Here is a 25,273-nt window from a genome sequence, read left to right on the forward strand (position 1 = left end):
CTGTGGAATTCTCTGCCTCAGAGGGCGGTAGAGGCAGGTTCTCTGGATGCTTTCAAGAGAGAGCTAGATAGGGCTCTTAAAAATAGTGGAGTCAGGGGATGTGGGGAGAAGGCAGGAACGGGGTACTGATTGGGTATGATCGGCCATGATCACATTGAATGGCGGTGCTGGCTCGAAGGGCCGAATGGCCTACTCCTGTACCTATTGTCTATTGTCTATTGAGACTTTGAAGGTATGAGATGGAAATTGGCTAGGATAGACAGGCAGATTATACTTAAAGGGTTGACAGTAGAGATGCAATGGCAAAGATTTAAAGACTGCATGGTTGAACTACAAAAATTGATCATCCCAGTCTAGTCTAGTGAAAAAATGAAACGGGGAAGGCAGCTCAACCATGGCTAACGAGGGAAATCAAGGATAGTGTTAAATCCATGAAAGATGCACAAAAATTAGCCAGAGGAAGCAGTAAACCGGAGGACTGGGAGCAATTTAGTACTCAACAGAGGAGGACAAAGGAGTTAATTTAAATGGGGAATAAAAAGCATGAAAGAAAGCTTGCGGGTGAATATAAAAACTGACTGTAAAAGCTTTAGATATATAAAAAAGGAAAAGATTAGTGAAGACAAATGTAGGTCCCTTACAGTCAGAGGCAGGTGAATTTATAATGGAAATGAAGGAAATGGCAGAACAGTTAAAACGAGTACTTTGGTTCTGTCTTCACTTAGGAAGACACAAACAATCTCCCAGAAATACAAGGGGACCAAGGATCTAGTGGGAGGGAAGAACTGAAGGGAATCCTCATTAATCAGGAAATGTTGTTAGGTATACTGTTAGGACTGGATCAGTTCCTGTGGACTGGAGGATAGACAATGTAACTCCACTTTTTAAGAAAGGAGGGAGAGAGAAAACAGGGAATTATAGATTAGTTAGCTATACATTGGTAGTGGGAAAGATTATTAAAGATGTTATAGCAACGCATTTGGAAAGCAGTGACAGGATCGGTCAAAGTCATCTTGGATTTATGAAGGGGAAATCATGCTTGACTAATCTAGAATTTTTTGAGGATGTAACAAGCAGAATGGATAAGGGATAGCCAGTGGATGTGGCTGGACTTTCAAAAAGCCTTTGACAAGGTCCAACATAAGAGATTAGTGTGCAAAATTAGAGCATATGGTATTGGGTATTGGGGGTCGGGTATTGACATGGATAAAAAATTGGTTGGCAGACAGGAATCAAAGAGTAGGAATTAACGGGTCCTTTTCAGATTGGGGTGCCACAAGGCTCGATGCTGGGACCCCAGTTATTTACAATATATATTAACGATTTAGACGAGGGAATTAAATTTATATCAAATTTGGAGATGACACAAGGCTGGGTGGCAGTATGAATGTAGATGTGGATGCTATGAGGCTGCAGGGTGACTTGGATAGGTTGGGTGAGCGGGCAGAAGCATGGCAGATGCAATATAATGTGGATAAATGTGAGGTTATCCACTTTGGTGTCAAGAACAGGAAGGCAGATTATTATCTGAATTGTGTCAGATTATGAAAAGGGGAGGTGCAACGAGTCCTGGGTGTTTGTACATCAGTCACTGACAGTAAGCATGCAGGTACAGCAGGAGATGGCATGTTGGCCTTCGTTGCGAGAGGATTTGATTTTAGGAGCAAGGAGGTTCTACTGCAGTTGTACAGGGCCCTTGTGAGACCGTACCTGGAGTATTGTGTGCAGTTTTGGTCTCCTAATTGGTGGAAGGACATTATTGCTATTGAGGGAGTGCAGCATAGGTTCACTGAGCTTAAAGGGGGATATTTTTTGACGAACAATGAAACAAAATGCCGCCTGAATAAAGTGCTGCCTTTATTGTTGGTTGAATTATGTTAGCATTTAGCATACAGTTGAACATGGAAGCCAGGCAAATGTATACAAATCATGTATGGCACTCTACTTAGCAAGCCATTGACTTTCAATTCATAATTCAAAACAAACTGCATTGTTCCAAGCTCTTGTGCCAACCCAGTGTGGCGGGTCATTGACATGCATAGAAAAATAGGTGCAGGAGTAGGCCATTCGGCCCTTCAAGCCAGCAGCGCCATTCAATATGATCATGGCTGATCATCTAAATTCAGTACCCCGTTCCTGTCTTTTCCCCATATCCCTTGATTCCTTTAGCCCTAAGAGATAAATCTAACTCTCTTGAAAACATCCAATGAATTGGCCTCCACTGCCTTCTGTGGCAGAGAATTCAACAGATTCGTACGTCTCTAGGTAGGTTCACCAGGTTAATTCCTGGGATGGCGGGACTGACATATGATGAAATAATAGGTTGACTCGGCTTGTATTAACTGGAATTCAGGATGAGAAGGGATCTTATAGAAACATATAAAATTCTTAAAGGATTGGACCGGCCTAAATGCAGGGAAAATGTTACCGACGTTGGGGGTGTCCAGAACCAGGGGTAGGCCGTTAGGACTGAGATGAAGAAAAACTTCTTCACCCAGAGAGTTGTGAATCTGTGGAATTCTCTGCCACAGAAGGCAGTGGAGGCCAATTTACTGGATGTTTTCAAGAGAGATTTAGATTTATCTCTTAGGGCTAAAGGAATCAAGGGATATGGGGAAAAGGCAGGACCAGGGTACTGAATTTAGATGATCAGCCATGATCATATTGAATGGCGGTGCTGGCTTGAAGGGCAGAATGACCTACTCCTGCACCTATTTTTCTATGTATGTCAATGAGCCGCCACACTGGGTTGGCACAAGAGCTTGGAACAATGCAGTTTGTTTTGAATTATTTTAGCAGTGAATCATGCATCTATTCAGTACTGTAAACTTCAAGGTTTATCACTGCCTTTGAAAAATATTTTGTTTTCTTTGGGAGAAAGAAAAGTCAATGGCTTGCTAAGTAGAGTGCCAAACTGGACCATGATTTGTATACATTTGCCTGGCTTCCATGTTCAACTGTATGCTAAATGCAACATAATTCAACTAACAATAAAGGCAGCACTTCATTCAGGCAGCATTTTGTTTCATTGTTCTTCAAAAAATATCCCCCTTTAAGCTCAGTGTCAAATAACCTTTTTGATGATCTTAAAACGTTAATTAAATTATCAAGTATAATATAACAGAGTTTTATGGTTCAAATGCAGCACTCTTTAATGAAAAGAAACATGTCATCGATCAAATAAGTGAACAGGAGACATCTGGTTACAATTCAATGCCTCGTCAGAAGATCTTTCAGATATTCTAAACTGTCTCAATTTTGGCAAAATAATATCTAACTCCATCTACCTCTAAACACTGTACTGGAAATGAGAGTAAAAACAGTGCAACAGAGGCAAGGAAGGTTTGCTAATAAAACAGAACTAGTCCCTCAATGTCCACTGCTTTTCATCTATGCTACAGGTATCTATTTTATTTAACTGGAAGGATCAAAGGACTTGGGATTCCAAATTGAGAATGAAGGGACAGAAAGAAGAGAACAGGAAGATGAGACAGGCACAAGGAATATAGAAACATGGGAATGTGTTTGTAAATGGGAAATTCATTAAAAATAAAATGAAAGAAATGAGAGCCTGAGACAAGGAGCTGTAACAATAGAGAGAAAATGCGAACATAAAATCAGTGGGTTCAGAGAAAAGGAAACAGAGATGGGGTGGTGTGAGGTGTGAAGAAAGACATCAAACAAAATAAGAAAAGGTGGTTAATGTGAAAAATTATGAATTCAGATGCGACACAGTCAAAAAATAGTTTAATGGTGGTCATTAATCCTATATTTTCCAGTGTTTACCAAGCAGTAGAATCGTTGATGAAGCACTGAGCTGAAAAGCAGAGCAGCAAAGTGAACCAAACCAACATCCTTAAGGTTAAAGTATTTCAAAGATTTTAGACCTGCTCATTCATATATTTCTTCAAACAGGAGGAAATTTCTTATCAGAATCTTAAAAAGTCAGAGCTAGACAAGTGTTAATAGTTCAATAACATGAACGTATGCATTTTAACGGCACTGCCAGTTTTCTTCTCAAGGAACAATGCTATTTTTATTCCTGACCAAGAACGGAGTTTTATTCCTGAAACTGTGCCCAACAAAAGGCTTTTCACTGAAAGAGAAAGAAAAAAAACCACTGGAATGCAGGAACCCATTGATAACTCCAGCTACATGATTCATTTTTTCCAGTTATTTTTAATTCCTTTCCATTCCATTCCTATCATGGATGCTGACTCAAGACATTACTTTCCAAAAGCATTGGACAGCCATCCACACTTTGCCTGGTCAGAGCAATTGTGCAAAAAACACGTGGCATTTTGGATGATTTTCCCCATTTCAACAAAAAAAAGTCGTAAATTGTCTGAAGTGGAAAATGCACCGTCTGCTTCTTTGTTCAGCACTATGTTCACCCCTCCTGGTGTCTAACCCATGACAGCTTTTCAAACCAAAGAAATGCAAATTTTAATGCAGCGAGTCATTAAATTCATATAATCATATAACATGAGGGGTCATTCAGACACCCAAGCCTAATTATGCCCACTCTTCCATGCTACTTTGATGTATAAAGGGAACTTGGGATCCAATCTGTAACTCCCTGAAAGTATCAACATATGCAATGCTTGCCTTCACAGATTGGTGCATTGAACATAAAAGTCGAAAAGTTATGATGCAACTTTATAGGACTTTGGTCAGGCCATATTTGGTCAGGCCATTTGTGTGCAGTTCGGATTGGCCCTACAGGAAAGATGTGGAGGCTTTGGAGAAGGCACAGAAGAGGTTTATTAAGGTGCTGTCTGATTAAAGGATCTTAGCTAGAAGGAGAGGATGGACAAACTTAGATTGTTTTCTCTAGATCATTGGAGCCTGACGGAAGACCTAACAAAAGTTCATAAAATTTAGAGGAATAGATAGGATAGACAGTCAGAACCTTTTCTCAGGGTGGAACTGTTAAGTACTATAGGGTATAGCCATAAGGTCAGAGGGATTTTTTTTAAAGGAGATGTACCGAAAGGAGATGGGCCAAATGGCCGAATTCTACAATCACTTATGATCTTATGATGTACGGGGCAAGCTTATTTTTCTTTACAGAGTGGTGGGGGCTTGGAACATGGTGATTGGGGCGGTGGTTGAAGAAAATACGATAATGGCATTTAATGGCAGACATGCAGTGAATAGAAGGATATGAAACATGTGTAGACAGAAGGGATTAGTTTAAGTAGGTATCATATTCGCCACATACATAGTTGGGTGAAGAGCATGTTCCTATGATGTATTGTTCTATAAGTACAAAGGAATCCATTTTCACCACCCTATCAAGTTTAGTTTAATTTAGATTAGAGATACAGCGTGGAAACAGGCCCTTCAGTTCACCGAGTCAGCGCTGACCAACGATCCCCAAACACTAACACTATCCTACACACTAGGGACATTTTACAATGTTACTAATCCAATTAACCTGCAAACCTGTATGTCTGTGGAGTGTGGATGCAAACCAGAGCACCAGGAGAAAACCACGCAGTTCACAGTGAGACCGTACAAGCAGCACCCATAGTCAGGATCAAACCCAAGTCTTTGGCACTGTAAGGCAGCAACTCTACCGCTGTGCCACCGTGCCATCAAGCAGTGTATTCCAAATAATAACTCTCTAAGCAAAATACTATCTCATAGGTTTTTCCCTTTTGCCATTAACTTAACTTTGAGGCCCTCAGATTACCTGAAATACTTTCTCCCCATGCACTCATAAGCTCTAGGGTGCAGGCAATATGGGCAGGATAGAGGTGGAGGAAAGAAAGAAGGGGAACGTTGTTGTTTTAATTATGGAGATCATCATGGCAGTAATCTGAGATGAAATTATTGAACGATCATCCAGGGAGGCTTTATGGGGAAGCTGAGAAATAAGTAAAGGACGTGTACTCTTGTTGAGGGTGTACCATAAGATCCCAAATAGTCAACGAGAATTAGAGGAACAAATATGCAGGGTGATTGCAGTGAGTTGCAAGAATAATTATGTTGTCATCGCAGCAGATTTTAACTTTCCAAATATACAGTACAGGGTACTCATATAAGGTTGATAATACTCATGCACAGTATGAGTAGCCTGCATAGTATGTAAAACAAAGTTTTTCTTTGTGTATTGCTATTTGTGACTATAAAAATTAATATTCCCCTATTCCCTATAATTTAGTGGGCCCATTTAATGTACCAACCAACAAGCTTTTGGAACGTGGATGGCTGGAGCACCCGGTTTGTCCCATCTCTTTGTCCCCATTGTGTCAAGAAAACATCACAGTGAGATGGCACTACTGGTTGAACATTTTGCATGTGTAGTTCTGGCTGAGAAGGCCATCAACGGTCTTGATTTTTGACAGAAAAGGACTCCCATGCAATATACAGTATAAAACGAATAACAACTTCAACCCCAAAATAAAAATAAAAATTCTGAATCCTTAAAGTAAAAATCATTAAGATTATTATTTTGTTATATTATGAGAAGTGCTGCTTGGAAGAATGGAGGAAACAGATTTCAAAAGAAATACATGAAAGGGCAAAATTTACAAGGGCTGTGTGGAAGGAGCAGAGGCGAGGGGATAAAAAGGAAGGATCCATCAAAAGGCAGTGTAGATGCGACAAACCACCTTCTTCGCTGTAGGTCTCTGTAATTCTGTTGTTCACAGGATTGTTTCTTTATCACTTGATAGAAATGCAAATTACGATGACGGATAAAAAAAAGCCAGTGGTGGGTAACACGCAGCCAAAGCACCGTAAAGGAAGGATCAAATGATGTGGTATGATAGCATGCCACATGCTTAAAAGAGGCATGCACAGCATTCTCAACTGCAGGAATGGCTGTGTTATGTCTCAGGAACTGAGGGACGTGCCTAAAATTACAATTAATTTAAAGTGCAAAATAAAGCCATTCAGCTCAACTAATCTCTGCAAATATATTTGCACAATACGCTTTCTCTGAACCTGAATAACCTAACCATTTTAGTGTTTTCTTTCTCACTTATGTATTAATCCAGTTTTCCATGAAATGCCTCCATTATTCCCTGCGGCAATGAGTTCCATCTCATCATTCCTTGGGGGGTGGGGTGCAGCTTCTCGTGAATTCACTCAATGGCCTCGAAAGGCAATTGTATCAATACCAATGTCAGTTGTGACCAAGTTGTAATGGACTGCAAACCTGTAACATTCTGTAAACACAAATATTGACAGAGAAACAATGCTTTGTCAATAAGACTTGCATTAAAGGCCCACTTTATTGAACCAGTGCTCAGCTGCAGCATTGCTCATGTTGGGAGTAGTATAAACACGGGCACCATATGGCATCTGATCCCATGGGATGCAATCTCAGCAGTTTTAAGTACAGATGTACATTTAGATACTTTACCTTCCACTCAGCGTAGAATTAAAGGGCACCACATGAATTCCCAAGGGACCGCCATCTCCAGAAAACTCTACCTTCTTTGTCAAATCACTGCCAAAAAGAAGATGGATGAGGTTACACGCAAGAACAGCTGGGTCTTGACAAAACATAGTTTTTTAACCCATTAGACCAAATAAGTAAACAGAGTTGGCTTACTGGATTATAATGCATCTGTCAAGGTCTGATGGACATTTGAGAAAAAACATGCAAACAAGCCAATCAAAAATAAACAAAACAATGATTGTTCTTGCTATAACTGGGAGAATATTGTAAAATGGTTATAATTAATACTACAGTTTGGTCGTCAGAAGCCAAGAACATGAATGTTGATACAGGGAATTAAGTTTCCTCACAATACAGCAACAAACCAGAAATTCAATGCCTATGCAGTAAATGTGGGTGGGGTGGGTGTGTGAAGGGAGAAAAGTGAGTAAGAAAATCAGGTTAAGTACACAATTGCCAACATTATCAGCAAAAAGCATGACCATCAATGCAAAATAATTTAACATTTCAAACTATGAAGAGGGTCCTAAAATAGAAAACATATTCTCTGATAGATTATTTTCCGCAGCTCCTAAATGATTATTCTGCAGATGTGCATCACAATCCTCCCATCTGCACTTTAGATGGATATGCTCACCCACAAAAACATCAGTCTACACTTGTACAAAATCAAATCAATTTGATATGCTGGAGAATATGTTTTCATTAGCATGCATACTTTCTGGCTTATCACAACAGGAAAAGTTTATTGAGATCATCTGATCTTCACATCAAATATCTTGACCAACAAGGCATTACAGAGAATTTCCAGTATATTTACTACACAATGAATAAGATAGGACTTACAAAGGAAATGAACATCTCATACCATGACGCCACAGGTGAAAACACTACAGATCCTCCCTAGGTTATAAACACCTAACTTGACGTATATAAGATCGAGCATATGGGGGAAACAGCGATGGATGAGGATGGATTTGCCGGCTATTACGGCTGTAGGCGTCTTCTACTAGTTAGAATTGTGGCATTCTGTATGCCTTATCTCCCCAGCTGCTCGCAATCCAAGCCAGAAGAATCAGGATGAAATAAAAAGGAACTGCAGATGCTGGTTTACACCAAAGATATACACAAAATGTTGTAGCGGGTCAGGCAGCATCTCTGGGGAAAATGGATAGGTGATGTTTGGTAAGTTGTAATTTTTTGTAAGTTTACTTTACTGCCCTGTCCCCATAATCCTAGATTCATAGCTGATTAGAAATCTTTTTTACTTCAGCATTGAAGGTGCCACATAGCTCTCTGTGACAAGGAGTTCCAAAAATGCACAGCCCAACAAGAGAAGAAATCCTCAGCATCTTAGTCATAAATGGACATCCCCTTATTCTGAGACCTTGTCCTGTGTTTCTGGACTCTTCTCATGTAAGGAAACATCCTATGAGGATTTAACCTGTCTAATCCCCAAAAGGGCCTGTCGCACTTAGGCTAGTTTTCTAGGCAACTACAGGCGGCTTGGCTGTCGCCACATGGTCGTTGGGGTGTCGCCTGTATGGTCATGAGTAGTCTCCTCAGTCGCCCAAAGAGTCGTAGCGTCTTTCTGGTCGCTGTTGGATTTTCAACACGTCGAAAAATTTTCGAAGACAGTCGGCGACAGTGGGTTTGCCGCCAATGAGCGTAACTTGACTTCTCCTGGCGTAGTTGCTGTCGTAGTTGTCGTCAGGTTAACGTAGGTTGGCGCCAGGTGACGTAGGTTGGCGCCAGGTGACGTAGGTTGTCGCCGGTGCTGGCTTCAGACCGGACGCGAGGATAGGAGTGGGGGTGACATCACTCGCAGCACATGGCAGAGGCAGTTGTTTTTAAATTCAAAGTGATGTCATTTTTAAACATTTTCAGTAATTAGTCGAGATATAAAGCATGAAATTACCATTACTGCATCATTTTTCCGTGAAGGTGTGATTATACACAAACAATTAAACACACACACACACAAATGCACATCCAAGATCAAACTTTTAACAGTTTCTAGACCAAGTGGGACCCGTTGGGTCCCGTCCCCTCAACGCGCGGTTGCAGGGAGGCAGGGGGGTGGCCTGCGGCCTCTCACACACACACTAACCATCCTCCCCTACACACACACACTAGCCAGAGGGCAGAGAGAGGGAGGGCAAAGAAAGGGAGGGCAGAGAGAGGGAGGACAGAGAGAGGAAGGGCAGAGAGAAGAAGGGCAGGGAGAGGGAGGGCAGAGAGATTGGACCTGACCCGAGTACCCGATCCGAGGACCTGACCTGACCCAAGGACCCGACAGCTCGGACCCATCCCCTTAACGAGGGCAGAGAGGGGGGGACGTGGACTGGGCGAGAGGGGCGGCCGGCGAGCGGGGTGGGCCCAACTTGCTCATTCTTTCTGCGTCTTTTGGAGTGGGGGCGGGCAGTCTTGAATAATGGGGGGGGAGGAGGGAGAGGTGAGGGGGGGGTGACGTCACTTGCTGTATGAGGAAGAAGGGCACACAGAGCCATTATGATGTCATCAGTGAAAGAGTTGTTATTAAATTCAAGGTTTTGTCAGATTTTTGAACATTTTCATTAATAACTCGAGAAATAAAGCATGACATTTTCAGATAAGGCGATGTCGGACTCCACGGGAAAAATCTCTACCGGAATATGTTAAAAAATTACCATTAGCGTGTTGTTTTTTCATGAAGATGTGATTATACACAAGCACACAAATAAATACACATCCAAGATCAGAGTTTTAAGTATATAGATACGAATATGATATAGATGAGGTGAAACGGACTAGATGCAGACCAAACTTGATTTGAACTGTCTTGCCGATAAATTGCAATCAATACAGGGATTTCCCCTTTGCCTGTCTATGACATACTATGATACCCATTTTGTGCACTGGAATAGGGTCTCGACCCGAAACGTCACCCATTCCTGCTATCCAGAAATGTTGCCTGTCCCACTGAGTTACACCAGCATTTTGTGTCAATCTTCGGTGTAAACCAGCATCTGCAGTTCCTTCCTATGCACTGGAATGTTGGTTTGGATTATCTGGAATGGAAATGAAACCGGCAACTTTCTGATTAAAAGATGTGATGCACCACTTCTGGGTCATGATGGTTGCTTTATGTCTCTGAATAAAAGGCTATTCAATTATTAGATTTATAACAAGCAAGTTGGATCCAGACCTCAGCCAATGTTCAAACCTGCACACACTTGGCTTTACATTTTCCTATTAACACTAGTACGCAAGACCTCATATTCATATTTTCTTTCCGGAAACCCCGTGAAAATTGAAGCATATATCTGTTTTCATTTGATTGAAAGCACTATGAAAAGCAAAGCTGTTCAACCTTTAATGTTAGACAACAGCATGCAGATATTTCAAGTTATTGGGCTTCTGAGATAAACAAGTACAAATTTATCCTATAACGTGCTAAGAAATCAGATGGGCAAGTAGAGAGTTAATTTTCACACAGCAAGTTGTTGGGATTTGGAATGTGTTGCATGAAAGGGTGACAAAAACAAATCCAAAAGCAACTTTCAAAAGGTAATTGGATAGGTACTTAAAAATGAAAAAAAATGCCAAGCTATGGGGAGATTGGAGAATGGGAATAATCGGATTGCTTTTTCAAGGAACAGATATAGACATCTGGAATCAATGGTCACCTACAGTTCTGGGAAACATTGGGTTTGCAAAGCAGAGGGCTACCAATGAATACATGAATTGAGACACTTATATGTTTCACAGCATGTATGCTTAAAAACCAACAAGATTGCCTTTTACTTGCAACCTTTTTCCTCTTCTTCCACTCAAAATGACAACTGTTTTTGTCTGCACCAAGACATAAAAACAGAAAATGCTGAAAAACTCAGCATGCATGGTAGCATCTGTGGAAAGACACAATATTTCAGTCCCAAAAAAGAGGAAAGATACAAGCAAACATCTTGCCACTGCAACTGCAGTTGTTGCCGTCTAGAACTGAACATTTCTGCCCTTAAGAAAATCCTTAAAACTTTCCCCCTTTTTGATTTGGTCAAAATCAAAAATCAAACGTTGGTAGACCGCGAGGGGGGGAGGCGAAGATGCGACACAGAGAAAAGACACATCTCCATCCAGGCAAGTGACTGGGAAACGGTTTCCCTCTATTCCCTCCCATCACCCCCACATGAAAAAGACTAAGAAACCTTTAGAACATATTTTTAGACACACAAAAAATAACAAAAAGGGTGAAAGGACTAACAGCTACTGGTGAGGCTGCCACTACGATGGCGCCACCCAATGGTATTTTTAAAGCTGGATCGATAGGTTTTTGATTAGTAAGGACGTCACAACTTATGGGGAGAAGGCAGGAGAATGGGGTGGAGAGGTAAAAATAGATCAGCCATGATCAAAAGGGCAGGGCAGACTCGAATGGCCTAATTCTGCTCCTATGTCTTATGGTAAAACTCCATGCAATTCTTCAAAATACAGCCAGTATTGTATGGGAGAGCAGATGATGCCTCCGTTGAGCATTTCATCCAGTAGACAGCACTATCAGCAGTGATAGTGCTGTCTACTAGCTCTTTAAACACTTTCACCACTACAATACCACTTCCTCCCCCATCACCTACCAGATGACTCTGGGATGCAGTTGGGGAATCGGGGCTTATACATTTTTGAATAGGAAAATTATCTATAACCCTGCAGAAAGTAACAGGCAAGAAGATTAGAAACTATATAGGAAATAATTATGACATGTTCAATGTTCTTCTAGAGACAGAACCCATCATGGTATCAGTTGACTCTGCCCTACCTTAAAGTGCTTTTTGGATGCGTGACTGGTGATGTCGGAAGATCTGATCTTACATCATCTGTAGGTGTCCAGTTCGGTCTCTGCAAATTTAAAAGCGATAAATGGTGATTCAAAAATTCCTTCAGATCGTCAGTAGGGGCAATGCATCAACCTAGCGGATATTGTTAAACTCTTACCACTTTTCCAGGTGTACATTGCTCTGAAATATATCTCTATACTATACTTAGGGAATCAAAAATCAATGCTCAGTTCAATAAATTAAAAAACAGGCATCTTAGAATCACATAGCACAAGTATTTCAATGGATTATTTAGCCCAGTCAAGAAAATACATTGATTTGACTCAACATTTAGCAAATCCATTACTATGACTGGATTCTGAGTGCAAACCATTATATATATCATACTATTTATTCACTCTCCCTTTACAAGTTCTCACAAAAGCAATGATTTAAAGTAAAGTCTGAAAATGTAATTAAATGTCTGTGTCGTCTTTTTATAATAAGCTTTAAAATCAGCCTTGAATTTCATGAAATGATCAAGACTCATACAGACTAGAGCCTAAAGCAAATCCAACCTGTCTATTTCAATGAGATGAAGTAGTCAATTTACCTGTTGCTGAAACTAGCACTAATACAAAATCTTTTTTTATTATTGGAAAGTCAATGCTTTTAAAAACAAGCTTACAAGTATTATTTGTATGGCACCTTTGATAGATTCTATCGACCCTTTGCAAATGTTAATTAGTTAACTGTTTCTCAAGAAGGAATGTTAATCTAATTACCAGAAAAGGTTTTGTATATATTAGGTTGCAAAATACCTATGAAGGCAAACTCGGATGCACCCAGTGAAATTAAACTGCTGAACAAAAAAAACTCCAAAGACGTACAGGTTGGTAGGTTAATTGGCTTGGTATCAATGTAAATTGTCCCTAGGATAGGGTTAGTGTGCGGGGATCACTTGTCGGCAAAGACTCGGTGGGCCGAAGGGCCTGTTTCCGTGCTGTATCTCCAAACTAAAATAAAAAAAACTAAACAGAAAATGACCTGGATGTTTTGTGCAAACACATACTCAAAAGGGAGAAGAGCCATTTTGGTCTCCATTACAAAGCTCCAATTCTGAGGCACCTGCTTCAATCTTCTCTCAAGAATGGGAACTGGATTGTTCACCAACAATGATGTTCATCCTGTTGATAAAGGCAGGTTGGATTGCATTTATGCCCCAGTATCAGCACCAAACCTAATCCTTCAATGAAGTTCACAGCATTATAGAAAAAGACACAACAATGAATGCTTAGTTCCATTTAAGTTCCATTCACCTCCAACTAAAGGCTCTCTAACCTAAAAAACAAAGTGCTGAAAGAACCCAGCAGCCTGTCACGAACTGTGGAGGGAATGCAGACGGTTTCAGGTCAGGACACTTCCATTCTCTCCACAGATGTTGCTTGACTCTTTGAATTTCTGCAATACTTTCCTCATTTGTTTTTTGCTCAAAATTATGACATCTGCAGTTTCTTGTGGCTCGTGAACCCACATTATCTCCCAACCAACAACATTCTTCTTTTCAAGTTCTCCATATCCCCACGTCTACCACTGACCTCTGCAACCTTCCCTGGCTAAATAACTATTTGCATTGATAGTCACTTCATCATTCCCAAATTTAATCATGCTAACTCAGGCAGACCTTTTTCAAGTCTGCGTAGATAGATAGGAGAAGAATCCCTGTGGAGTTTTTTTGTGGCATATGAGAGACAAAGAAAAAGGGGTGACTGATGGGAATACTTTGACAGCCAGCATCATCTTGATGGGTCTAATGGCTTGCTGCGTCATCTGAAAATAGGAGACATATGAGAAGTATAACGGACCTTTATCTAAGGTTGCAAAAGAGCGACCAGATTTTGTTTGTGTCGTAAGGAATCAAAAGCAATTGTGAAGTCAAGGAGTTGAAGTTGTATTGCTAACAAACCATAATTACTTTGTAAAAAATAAATAAACCAGATAATAAGCTGATGTGAATGTGCAATTACCTGTATAACATGTAACGCAGATCAGTGGTGGTTACGATCTGCTGGGTCTGATTGCTTGAAGCCTACATTATTTAACTTGTGAATGAGTTTCCAGTTTGAAGTTATGGATTCTGGTTTGAAGCAATGAATTTCACACATTTGGGGACACTTATGCTCTGATTCAAAAGGTCACAAGTTCAAGCTTCACAGGAGATCTGGGCTTCACAGGCCAACGACATTGCTGTAGGTGCTCCCCGGTCAAAGGTGTTGGACTCAAAGAAAGCAGACTGTCTTTCTGATTAAAGGGATGTTAGCAGCGCTTAAAAGAGTTCTCCCATCTTCAGACCTATTGTTTATTCCTCAGGAAACATCACTAACACAATTATGTGATCATTATTTCATTGCTATTTGCTTTGCACAAATTGTCTCCCTTGTTCCTTCAAAAAGTAATTAAATGTTAGTGGCTAAGATGCCTGGAGGTCGCAAAAGCACTATGCAAATATGTCTTCTTTGTCGAAACACTTATGCACACATTTATATATTTCAAATTTCTACAGAAACAAAATAATGTTTGATCACAATTTAAGCATTGGTCAGATATAACAAGTACTATTACATCAAAATAATGAACATGGTAGGCTTATTAGCTTGCATATAAACAGATCTTTGTGTACTTGGGCTGAGAACATTACAATGTGCTTCACAGGATGCAATTAAATAAAATCTGATACCAAGCCACATAAGGCGGAAAGGCTATGTTGCAAAGAACAGGTATTTGGATTTAAGAAGGGATTTTAAAGCTTAAGGCTCAGCAAAGAAAAACCAACTGCCAGCATATGCAGAAATTGAAGTGGTATATCTAGATAGAACTGGAGAAATACAGATCTCAATAAGGCTGTGATAGTAGAGGAAGCTATAGAGATTGAGAAGGCCAGCATGGTGAGCTTGGAAAACCAGTATATGAATTTGCAATCAAGACAACTCTCTAACCAACGTTAAGATTGCTCGAGGCAGGAACAGGTGGATAAAACCATTCACGACTGTACTGATTCGTACAATGTAGTAATCATTTCTTTGTGATTTACTTCACAGCTCATCTTCACAATGAGAAATAAAGTCACCATTTACAAAACAGCACAGCTGGATGCAGGATTCACCATTTACAAAACAGCACAGCTGGATGCAGGAATGAAGTTGATGGCCTTTGGTTGAAAACTGAAGTCAGTACAAAGTCATTAAAATCAGAGAAAAGAGGTATCCTTGTTTGCTGCTAAAGGGCCTCAAAGGCACTTGGTTAAAATATTGACCATGGGAGGCTGCCAGACTAGGCTATGTTGGCCAACACTGTCACCATTTGAAACATGAAGCTACCAAACAGATCAAAGCCACTCACAGACCCAGTGTTGCTTCCAGTAAAAAGTACATCAGTGTTATCGGAAGTAGCAACATAAGTGAGAAACAACAGGCCAGCCTTAGGGGTTTTTTAGTGCAAATGTAATACATATGCACAAGGAATTGCAAAAATTCAGAACTGCCAATATCTGAGATGGGAATCCAAACTGGCACTTCAGAATGTTTATCCATTTCGTTCTGAGAATGTTGCATAGAACAGTGATGTTCTGTTCTCACTCAGCTCATCTATGACTGTACTCAAAATAGATGACTTCAGACCTAATAATTTGTTTTGAACATGCATGGCTCCAGTGATACCCACGGTAATAGGAGCCAGTTTTTCCAAAGCTGAAAACAACCCGTGTATTTTTTGAATTAAAAAGGAGAGTCAAGAGACTGCAGGTGCTGGAATCTTGAACAAAAAGCAGAATGCTGGAGCAACTCAGCAGGTCTGACAGAATACGTAGAGGGAAATGGGCAAATGCAATTCAGGTTGGGACCCTGCTTTTGACTGGTGGAGTAGAGGGGGAGAAAGATGGGAAAAAGAGGCGGTTGTGGGCAAAGCACCACCAGCTGATATATGGGTACCGGTGATGGGGATTGCTTGGCAGATAGGTGGAGATAGTGATAAAGGATAGAGGTGAAATGTAAAGTGAAATATAACACCGAAGAAATGGAGGAAGGGGAAAGGGAGGAGAAAAAGGGTTATAAAAGGGAAATGGGGGACTTGGAATAGGGATGTGAAAGGAGCAAAACAACAGCGTAACTGGGGTGTGGTTAAAAAGTTGTGGACACAATGGGGGGACTGGAATGATAAGAGGGGTTGGGTGGTATTACTTGAAATTGAAAAATCAATAATCATGCTGTGCGGTTGTAGACTACCCAACAGAATATGAGGTGTTGTTTTTTCCAGTTTGCGTGTGGCCTCATTGTGGCAATGGAGTAGGACAGATAGGTCAGTAAGGGAATGGGAATGGGAATTAAAATGGTTAGCAACCAGGAGATCCAACAGACGTACTCAGTGGGCCAAAGGGCTTGTTTCCATGCTATTTCTCTGAACTAAACTAAACAAAACAAAATTAATGGTGAAGGTAATGATATCAAAGAGTTCTGAATGTGTTGATGTAATGGAAAAGAGTTAAGAAATGGTGCCGTCGTACATTAGGAGTTACTCTAGCTCCAGGGAGTGACTATGCATTGATTTTCAGCGGTCGTTGCGAGCCGGCTACCGGACAGCAATGGCAGCCAGATCTCCCACAATTCAAAGCGAGGGAGAAAGTGCCCGGCACCGACCAGTTGCTGTGGCAGTGCGCATGTGCAGGGTGGCCGATGATGTGCTGGCCATGGTTGTGCGCATGTGCAAGGGGAGGATTGCCCGGGCAATCATTAATTTCGAGTCCTGCCTTGGCCGGAGGCGTCCTGGATTTCGAGGCCCTAGGCTTCTGCCTACGAAGCCTAGTGGTAAATCCGGCTCTGATCAGGATTATCACAAAAATGGGTTGTCTAATCATAACCTCACTGCTGATTGTGCAAAGTTTTTATTGACACCTTTTGTGGACAATTTCCCTGCAATAGTAGCAAGACGACTTAATTTTAAGTACGACCACTTTTTAGAGTTAATATTCAATGTGGCGCTCTCTCAGATCTGCACAGTTATGCATCAGGATGATATTGTCATTGGAACTGAGTGAAAGGTGGGCTGCGCGTTTGGATGGGTGAGATTGGAATGAGTAAAGGGAGTGGAGAATTCGAGACGGTTGATGTCATGACAGCAGTTGGAGATGAACAAGTCAAGAAAAGGTCGAAGGCCACAGGTGGTGTCTGTGAGGAGGAGTGTTGGAGACGGGAGATATTGCGGGGGAGAGATGGGTGGGGCAAGAACCCCAGGCCAAAGAAATGGGCACAGAAGTGGTGATGCAAGAAGAGCTCGACTTCAAGGCAAGGTGGGAACTCATTTAGCTGTCTGTAAGGAGTACAAAGGTAATGGGCCTGTCCCACAGGCGATTGTTCAGGTGACTGCCGGCGACTGTCAAGTTGCCAGCAGTCGCCTGAAAAACCGGCAACTGGAACGGCGACTGTCATAGTGGAACACACACACACACACACACATCGCTTCCTTCACCAGGCCGTTATGCAGGCGGGGGACAGGGCAAGAGGGGGGAGCGCTGTCTGAGTGAAATTCACACAGTGCAAAGCCAAGGTGATACAGACACACACCGCGAGGTTGGCGTTGTAATTAAGCCAGCTAAAGCACAGTATACGGTAAGTCCTTTAAAAGAGGGGGGGAGGGGGAAGAGTGTGGAGAAGGAGGAAGAAGGAGTGGAACAACTTTTAGGAAGCCAGATATACACGGCTGTGAAGCTCGGCAGACATTTACCGGTCGGTTATCCTTGGTTCTGAAAACTACTGCTTACGTTTTTTTTCCCCCAATGAAACAATGAAATTCACCGGTCAGCACCGGCTGCAACCTACGAGAACTTACACGAACCTTCGACATCCTGGCAACCATTAGGACCTCCTGGCGACCCACCTACAGCACGACAATTCTCGCTACTCTCCATGGCGGCTTAATTCTGGTCGCCGCTAATTTTTCAACATGTTGACAAATTTGCGGCGACCATAATGAGGCCACGATTAGTTCCCAGAATGAGTGGACCAATGTTTGTCTCATGCTGATTCAGATGAGCATCGAGTCATTGAGCCGTCTGGCATGTAAACAGGTGCATTGACAACTGAATCCATGCTATTGAGCACCCATTTACACATCCTACTTTATTCTCCATACATTCTCATCAACTTCCCCAGATTCACCTACACTGGAGCAATTTGCTCAGTGGCCACTGTATTTATCAACACACACGTCTTGGGGAAGGATATTGGAGCACCTGAGGAGGCCCATATGGTCACAGGGAGAAAATCCACCCACTAGCACTAGAGGTGAGAATCTAATCCATATCTTTCGAGCTTTAGGGCATGCATTATGACTCAATGGCTCCATCATCTCATGTGTGGGCATTAAGTAAACCAGCTGCATCTCTGTGGATATTATAATATTTAGATTTTTTTTAATATAGACTAAAGGAAATTTCCTTTACTGCATAAAAAGCTTTACATATCACGACCAGTCATTGTCGAGCCACTGACTCTTTTTATTGACTGGCTTATCTTGGCAGCGTAGAAGAAATTCTAACACCTTCATATTTGCATTCCGGACAGCACTCCAGCATAAACATTGTGGTGTTAAAACAACAAAAAGTACTTCATTAAAAAGTATATTGATGTGCCTTAAAACAGTTCTAATTACTCCTTGAGGGAGAAGAGGGAATTCACATTCATCAGCAACAATCTACCAAACGGACGGAAGGCAGATTTATTTGGCCTTGAATAATCCAGCTGTTGGTTCAAAAGAATACTCACAGGAACATCACCTTGTGGCCTCTAAATATTTGAGCTGTAGCCAATCTTCCACTGCCTCAACATTTCACTTCCCAATCATAATTGCAAACAGTAAAATGGAGACACAGAAACTGCAAATATTGGAATCTTGAGCAAAATACAAAGTGCTGGAGGAACACAGTGGGTCAGGCGACATCTGTGGAGGGAATGGACAGACAACATTTTGGGTCAGGACCCTTCTTCAGAGAGTTATGGTAAGAAAGCAAGGCAAGAGAGGAGAGTGTGGGGCAAATCCTAACAAATGATGGGAGGATGAGGGGGTGGGGGGGGGGAATTGGCAGTCAGGTTGAGCTAATGACAAAGGCTAGAATTGAAGTGGAGGCAATAAGGTGTCAGATAAGAAAAGAAGATGATGGAGTGAAATGTAAAGCCCATCATCTAGCAATGTTACAAAATTTTGAGATTTTAAAAATCAAGTCTGCAATTTATCCCATCAGATAAAGCATAACAATAAGTTTAATTTGACACCAAATTCACTTTCATATCTCAAGTATTAAAAAAGTAATGGCCATTTTCATACTCGGAAATTAGCATCTTGTTCCCTATTGATTTTCAATGGACATTACAAAAAAGCTGTGATCTTGGATAGTCAAAAGCCCATTTCTTAAGGAAAGATTAACATTTTTAAATAGCCTAAGTGTCCAAAGATTATTCACAAATAATTCACAATATAACATGATTTTTATATCTAATTTACATTAATTTATAGGCCAAATGGAAGGAATTTAGTGTTCAATTGCTGTAAATAAATGCCCATTTAAATCGGCTTTCTAGTGGGTTCATGTGGAACGCGCTGGTTTAGAACGTTGACATCGCGCTGGATTAGTGCCCTCAAATGCCGAGAAAAATACTGCGGGATATAAAAAGCCCAAAATGAACTACTCGCTATAGATAACTTGATATATAGGGTTATATATATGCCCCATTTAATGTAAAAATAAGGTACATACCTTTAATTGTTTGCTTTATAAAACCCTGGGGCTGCGAGATGTTGCGGAATGAGACAGTAATTTTAAACTATTATAACTATATTATCGAGGCCTATAAAACTAATAATACCTTTTGCGACCGGGTCTTGCAGCGATTTTTCGTTAATGATTTACTAGGCTGAACATCTGCGATTAGTACAGCATAGTAAAAATCGCGTTTTAAACCCGCCCCCTCCAAACAGCACCAAAATCGCGGACCTGGCTGTGGGCAGATTCCCAATGACGATTCAGGTAGGTTTTGTAACATACCTACATCATCCAGTCACTCTGCATCTTTCCCCTCCGTATATTCATCGCCCATCCCGTCGCCCCGCTCCATTCTACCCATATCGTTCTCTCCAACTTTAATCCTCACACCTCCTCGTCGTTCCTTATCTGACGCACTTTTGTCTCCATTTCACATCTAGCCATTGTCACCATCTCCAACCATCTGCCAATTACCTCTCCTCTCACCTGTAACCACCTAACACTTGCCAGGCTTTGCATCAGCCCCACATCTCTTTTCCAACTTCCTCTCCCCAACTCCATCAGTCTTAAGAAGTGTCCCTGACCTGTAACATCATCTGTCCATTCCCTCCACAGATGTTGGCTGACCCTCTGAGTTTCTCCAGCACTTTGTATTTTGCTCAGAATTACAAGCAAAAGAGGCGAGCAATGAGTTACAGCACAATCCTTTGACTCGATCTTATGGGATAAAGTGAGAGGAGAATGGATAAAGGGATGATGTAGACAGGCAGGGAAGCGAGTAGATGGGCAGAGAGGGAGAAGTGGAATCAAGGGATATGGGGAGAAGGCAGGCACGGATTATTGATTGGGGACGATCAGCCATGATCACGATGAGTGGCTCAAAGGGCTGAATGGCCTCGTCTTGCACCTATTTTCTATGTTTCTAAGGAACAGCATACAGAGTAGCAAAGGATAGAGAAAGAGGGAAAAACTGGGCAAAAATAATGTATTCCAAAGAATGAGCCTTATGCAGTGGAAGGCAAGAGAGTGGAGAGGCGTAGTGAGATGTACAGTAAGTTAGGCATGTCCCCAACAACTCTCACCAACTTCTACAGATGCTCCGCAGAAAGCATTTTATTGGGATGCATCACAGCCTGGTTTGGGAACAGCTACATCCAAGTTCGCAAGAAATTGCAGAGAAATGTGGATGCAGCCCAGACCATCACATAAACCAACCTCTATTCCATTTACACCTCACGCTGCCTTGGCAAGACCACCAACATTATCAAGGACAAGTCTTACCAGAGACTTCCCGCTTCTCCACTCTCCCATCAGGCCAGAGGTACAGAAGTGTGAAAACGCACATCTCCAGATTCAGGGACAGATTCTTCCTAGCTGTTTTGAGTCAACTGAACTTCCTCTCATCAGCTAGAGTGAGGTCCTGAACAAAACGTTATTCCTTTTTATCATGTATCTGTATACAGTGGATGGTTCGATTGTAATTATGGATTCATCAATAATCATGCATTGTCTTTCCGTTGACTGGTTAGCACGCAACAAATGCCTTTCACCATACCTCAGCACAGGTGACAATAAACTAAACTAAGATTGTGGGACAAGAGAAAGGATTTTGGATGACTGGCAAGAACTGTAAGTTGTTAGAGAAATATTGAGATGTAGTCTTGTGTTTACAGAAACATGTAAATAATAAAAATGTGGTATTCTGGCCACAACAGTTGGAGAGCATTGGAGCAGATGATTCCAGAGATATTGCAAGCAAGAGAAGAAGATTTCAAATCTCTGGGGCAGATGTAGAAGAGCCTGTGCCAAGGAAAGGTGCAGGAATCATCACACCCATTTTCTGGACAATCTTATCCATGAGGAAACATCACAAAAATGGATTGTCTGATCATGATCTCACTGCTACTTGTGGAAAGTTTTTTGTGGGCACCTTTTGTGAACAATTTCCCTGCAATAGCAACAAGGCTACTTAATTTTCTATGAGACCACTTTTTGGAGCTTATATTCAATGTTTCAGCCAACATTTCTCACTTCCAACAGCGTGGTGCTCACTCGGATTTGCACTATTATGCATCAGGATTTTGTGCTCAGATCTCCAGTTGGGATCAGAGGCAGACTTATCAAACAAAATACAGCACAGGCATAAAAAACACTGAGTGCACAACTGCAGCCAAAATGCATGTGCGAATGAATGTACATGGATGGAATTCAATGTGCGTTGTAACACAATCCTGATTCTAAATAGAGGAAATAATGTGATGTCCAAAATGCAAATCTTGATGCCGTATATTGGACCTGAGGCAGCAAGCTGATTAGAGCAACTCAAATGTTCCAGCAGGAAGGAGAAGCAGATTCCCTGGCAAGATAATGTCGGCAGGAATTGATCAAAATAACTCAGAAGAGTTAAAAGTTACAATGGACAAACACAAGACTGTGCTTGCAGAATTGGGCTAGCTATATCAAGAGTTGCTGTCAAGCAGAGAGCAGAGTATTCATAGGAAATGACAGGCAAAGCAGAAATAAAATCTGGTTCAGGATTCAATGAAAGAGTTGTATGTCAATGCACAGATGGAGCAAAAGAGAATAAACACTTATCACAGTATGGTAACTACACAGAGACCACCATCTAGATGCAATGCACTATGGAGGCATCAGTGGTGATCTTTCAAGAATCACTAAAATATTTCCAGAGGTCTGGAAAAATATAAATGTTACTCTGCTGTTCCAAAAGGGAGTGAAGCAAAATAAGGAAAATTATAGGCCAGTTAGCCTGACTGCAGTGGATAGTAAGATTTTATAGTCCATTATAATGGATGAGGATTCCAAATACTGAGAGGCACATGCATGATAAGATAGGCCAAAGGCAGCATGGTTTTATGAAGGGGACATCTTGCTTGATGTATCTGTTGGAATTCTTTGAGAAGGTTAATAGCAAAATAGACAAAGGATGTTCAGCTTAGTTTAGAGATACAGTGTGGAAACTGGCCTTTCAAGGTTCAAGGTTCAAATTTATTTGTCACATGCACCAATTAAGATACAGTGAAATGAATTACCATGCAGCCATACAATTAAAAAGAACACACAATACACAAAATAATTAACATAAACATCCACCACAGCATTCTTCATTGTGATGGAAGGCAATACAGTTCAGTCAATCTTCCTCCTTTGTCCACCGTGGTCAGGGCTGAACCCTCCGTAGTCCCCCCTACGGACGGCCCGATGTGCAAGCGGGATGATCGAAACTCTGACGTCGGGACGGATTGAACACACACCGTGGCTTGGAGTTCCCAAATCTGCCACAACCATACAGGAGACCGTGGCTTCAAGATGTTATAGGCCGCAGGCCAGCGATCGGAACACTCCTTTCTGGCAATCCCCGGCAAGGGATCGCCCTGCTCCACGATGGAAAGTCCACGCTACGCCTGCTGCTGAAGCTCTGGGCCCGACTCCAGGAAAGGCCATTCCAATCCAAGCTGTTAGGCCGCGAGAGAGGCGAAGAAAAGACATGGAAAAAAGTTGCATCTCCGTCAAGGTAAGATGACTGAAAAATGGTTTCTCTCTATTCCCCCCCACCACCTCCCACATTAGACATACCGAGCGACATTAAAACAAATATTTGGACATACTAAAAAAACAAAAAAAAGTCAAAATAACGGACATGCTAAGTCCCACCAAGTCCATCCCGACCCCTGTATGCTGACAATATCCTACACACACAGTACGGACAATTTATAATTTTACCAAAGCCAATTAATCTACAAACCTGTGTAGGGTCTTGACCTATAACATCACCCATTCCTTCTATCCAGAGATGCTGCCTGGCCCGCTGAGTTATTCCAGCATTTTGAGTCAAACTACAAACCTGTACGTCTTTGGAGTGTGGGAGCAAACTAGAGCACCAGAAGAAAACCCTCGTGTTCACAGGGTGAACCTACAAACTGCGTACACACAGCACCCATTGTCAGTATATCGAGCCCAGGTCTCTGGCTCTGTAAGTCAGCAACTCGACTGCTACGCCACCATGCCGCCAAAATGTTGGTTCACCTGGATTTTCAGAAGGACTTTGATAAGGTGCCACCTGTGAGGCTGCTAAAGAAGATGAGAGCCCTTAGTATTGGAGGAAAGATACCAGCATGAATAAATGGCTGGCTGAATGACAAAAGGCAAAGAGCGGGAATAAAGATGGCTCTTTCTGGGCGGCTCCCAGTGAAGATCAGTGTTCTGCAAGGGTCGGGGCTGGGGTCTCGATTCATCACGCTATTTATCAATGATTTAGATGATGGAATTTAAGGTTTTGCGGCCAAATTTTCAGAAGATACAAAGATAGGTGAAGGTGCAGATAGTATAGAGAAAGCATTCCTCCTGCAGAAGGCATTAGATAGGTTGGGAGAGTGGGCAAATAAATGACAGATAGTGTAACAAAGTGCGCAGTCATACATTTTGGTCATAGGAATAAAGGTGCAAACTATTTTCTAAATGGGGAGAGGATTCCATCCCTCGCCCTCACCAGTAAATCCGACCATACTGCAGTGCTGCTTCTTCCTGCCTACAGGCAGCAATTGAAGAGCGCACCCCCAGAGGTGAGGGGGCAGAGGAACAACTCCAGGACTGCTTGGAGTCTGTAGACTGGGCAATGTTCAGGGATTCGGCAGCGGACCTGAATGAATACGCCACAGTGGTCACAGACTTCATTAAGAAATGTGTGGAGGACCACACATCCCAACAAAAACCTTCCGAGTATTTCCTAACCAGAAGCCTTGGATGAACCCATTAGACACGCTAGAGGCAGGAAACATGGACACGCTAGAGGCAGGAAACATGTTTCCAATGTTGGGGGAGTCCAGAACCAGGGGCCACAGTTTAAGAATAAGGAGTAAGCCATTTAGAACGGAGACAAGGAAACACTTTTTCTCACAGAGAGTGGTGAGTCTGTGGAATTCTCTGCCTCAGAGGGCGGTGGAGGCAGGTTCTCTGGATGCTTTCAAGAGAGAACTAGATAGGGCTCTTAAAAATAGCGGAGTCAGGGGATATGGGGAGAAGGCAGGAACGGGGTACTGATTGAGGATGATCAGCCATGATCATATTGAATGGCGGTGCTGGCTCGAAGGGCCGAATGGCCTACTCCTGCACCTATTGTCTATTGTGTACTGAACCATGAGATCCGCACTCTTCTGAAGTCCAGATCCCAGGCATTCAGGTCTGGAGATAGAGAAGTTTCCAAGAAGTGAGGATGCGACCTTGGTAAGGCCATCA

The 25,273-nt window shown here is 41.9% G+C and overlaps 1 protein-coding gene across 2 annotated transcripts in view; it reads right to left on the minus strand.

Moving 5' to 3' along the window:
• pard3bb (par-3 family cell polarity regulator beta b) overlaps positions 1–25,273 on the minus strand; it is a 1,003,167-nt gene that overhangs the window by 545,752 nt on the left and 432,142 nt on the right. For both annotated transcript variants that reach the window (XM_055638338.1, XM_055638337.1), the window contains exons 5-6: positions 12,210–12,289; positions 7,376–7,462 (exon numbers count right to left, since the gene is read on the minus strand). In XM_055638338.1, the coding sequence (XP_055494313.1) occupies positions 7,376–7,462; positions 12,210–12,289 (167 nt within the window). The remainder of the gene's footprint in view (positions 1–7,375; positions 7,463–12,209; positions 12,290–25,273) is intronic.

Source organism: Leucoraja erinacea, chromosome 7 (genome assembly GCF_028641065.1).
Source record: "Leucoraja erinacea ecotype New England chromosome 7, Leri_hhj_1, whole genome shotgun sequence".
NCBI classification, from domain to species: Eukaryota; Metazoa; Chordata; class Chondrichthyes; order Rajiformes; family Rajidae; genus Leucoraja; species Leucoraja erinaceus.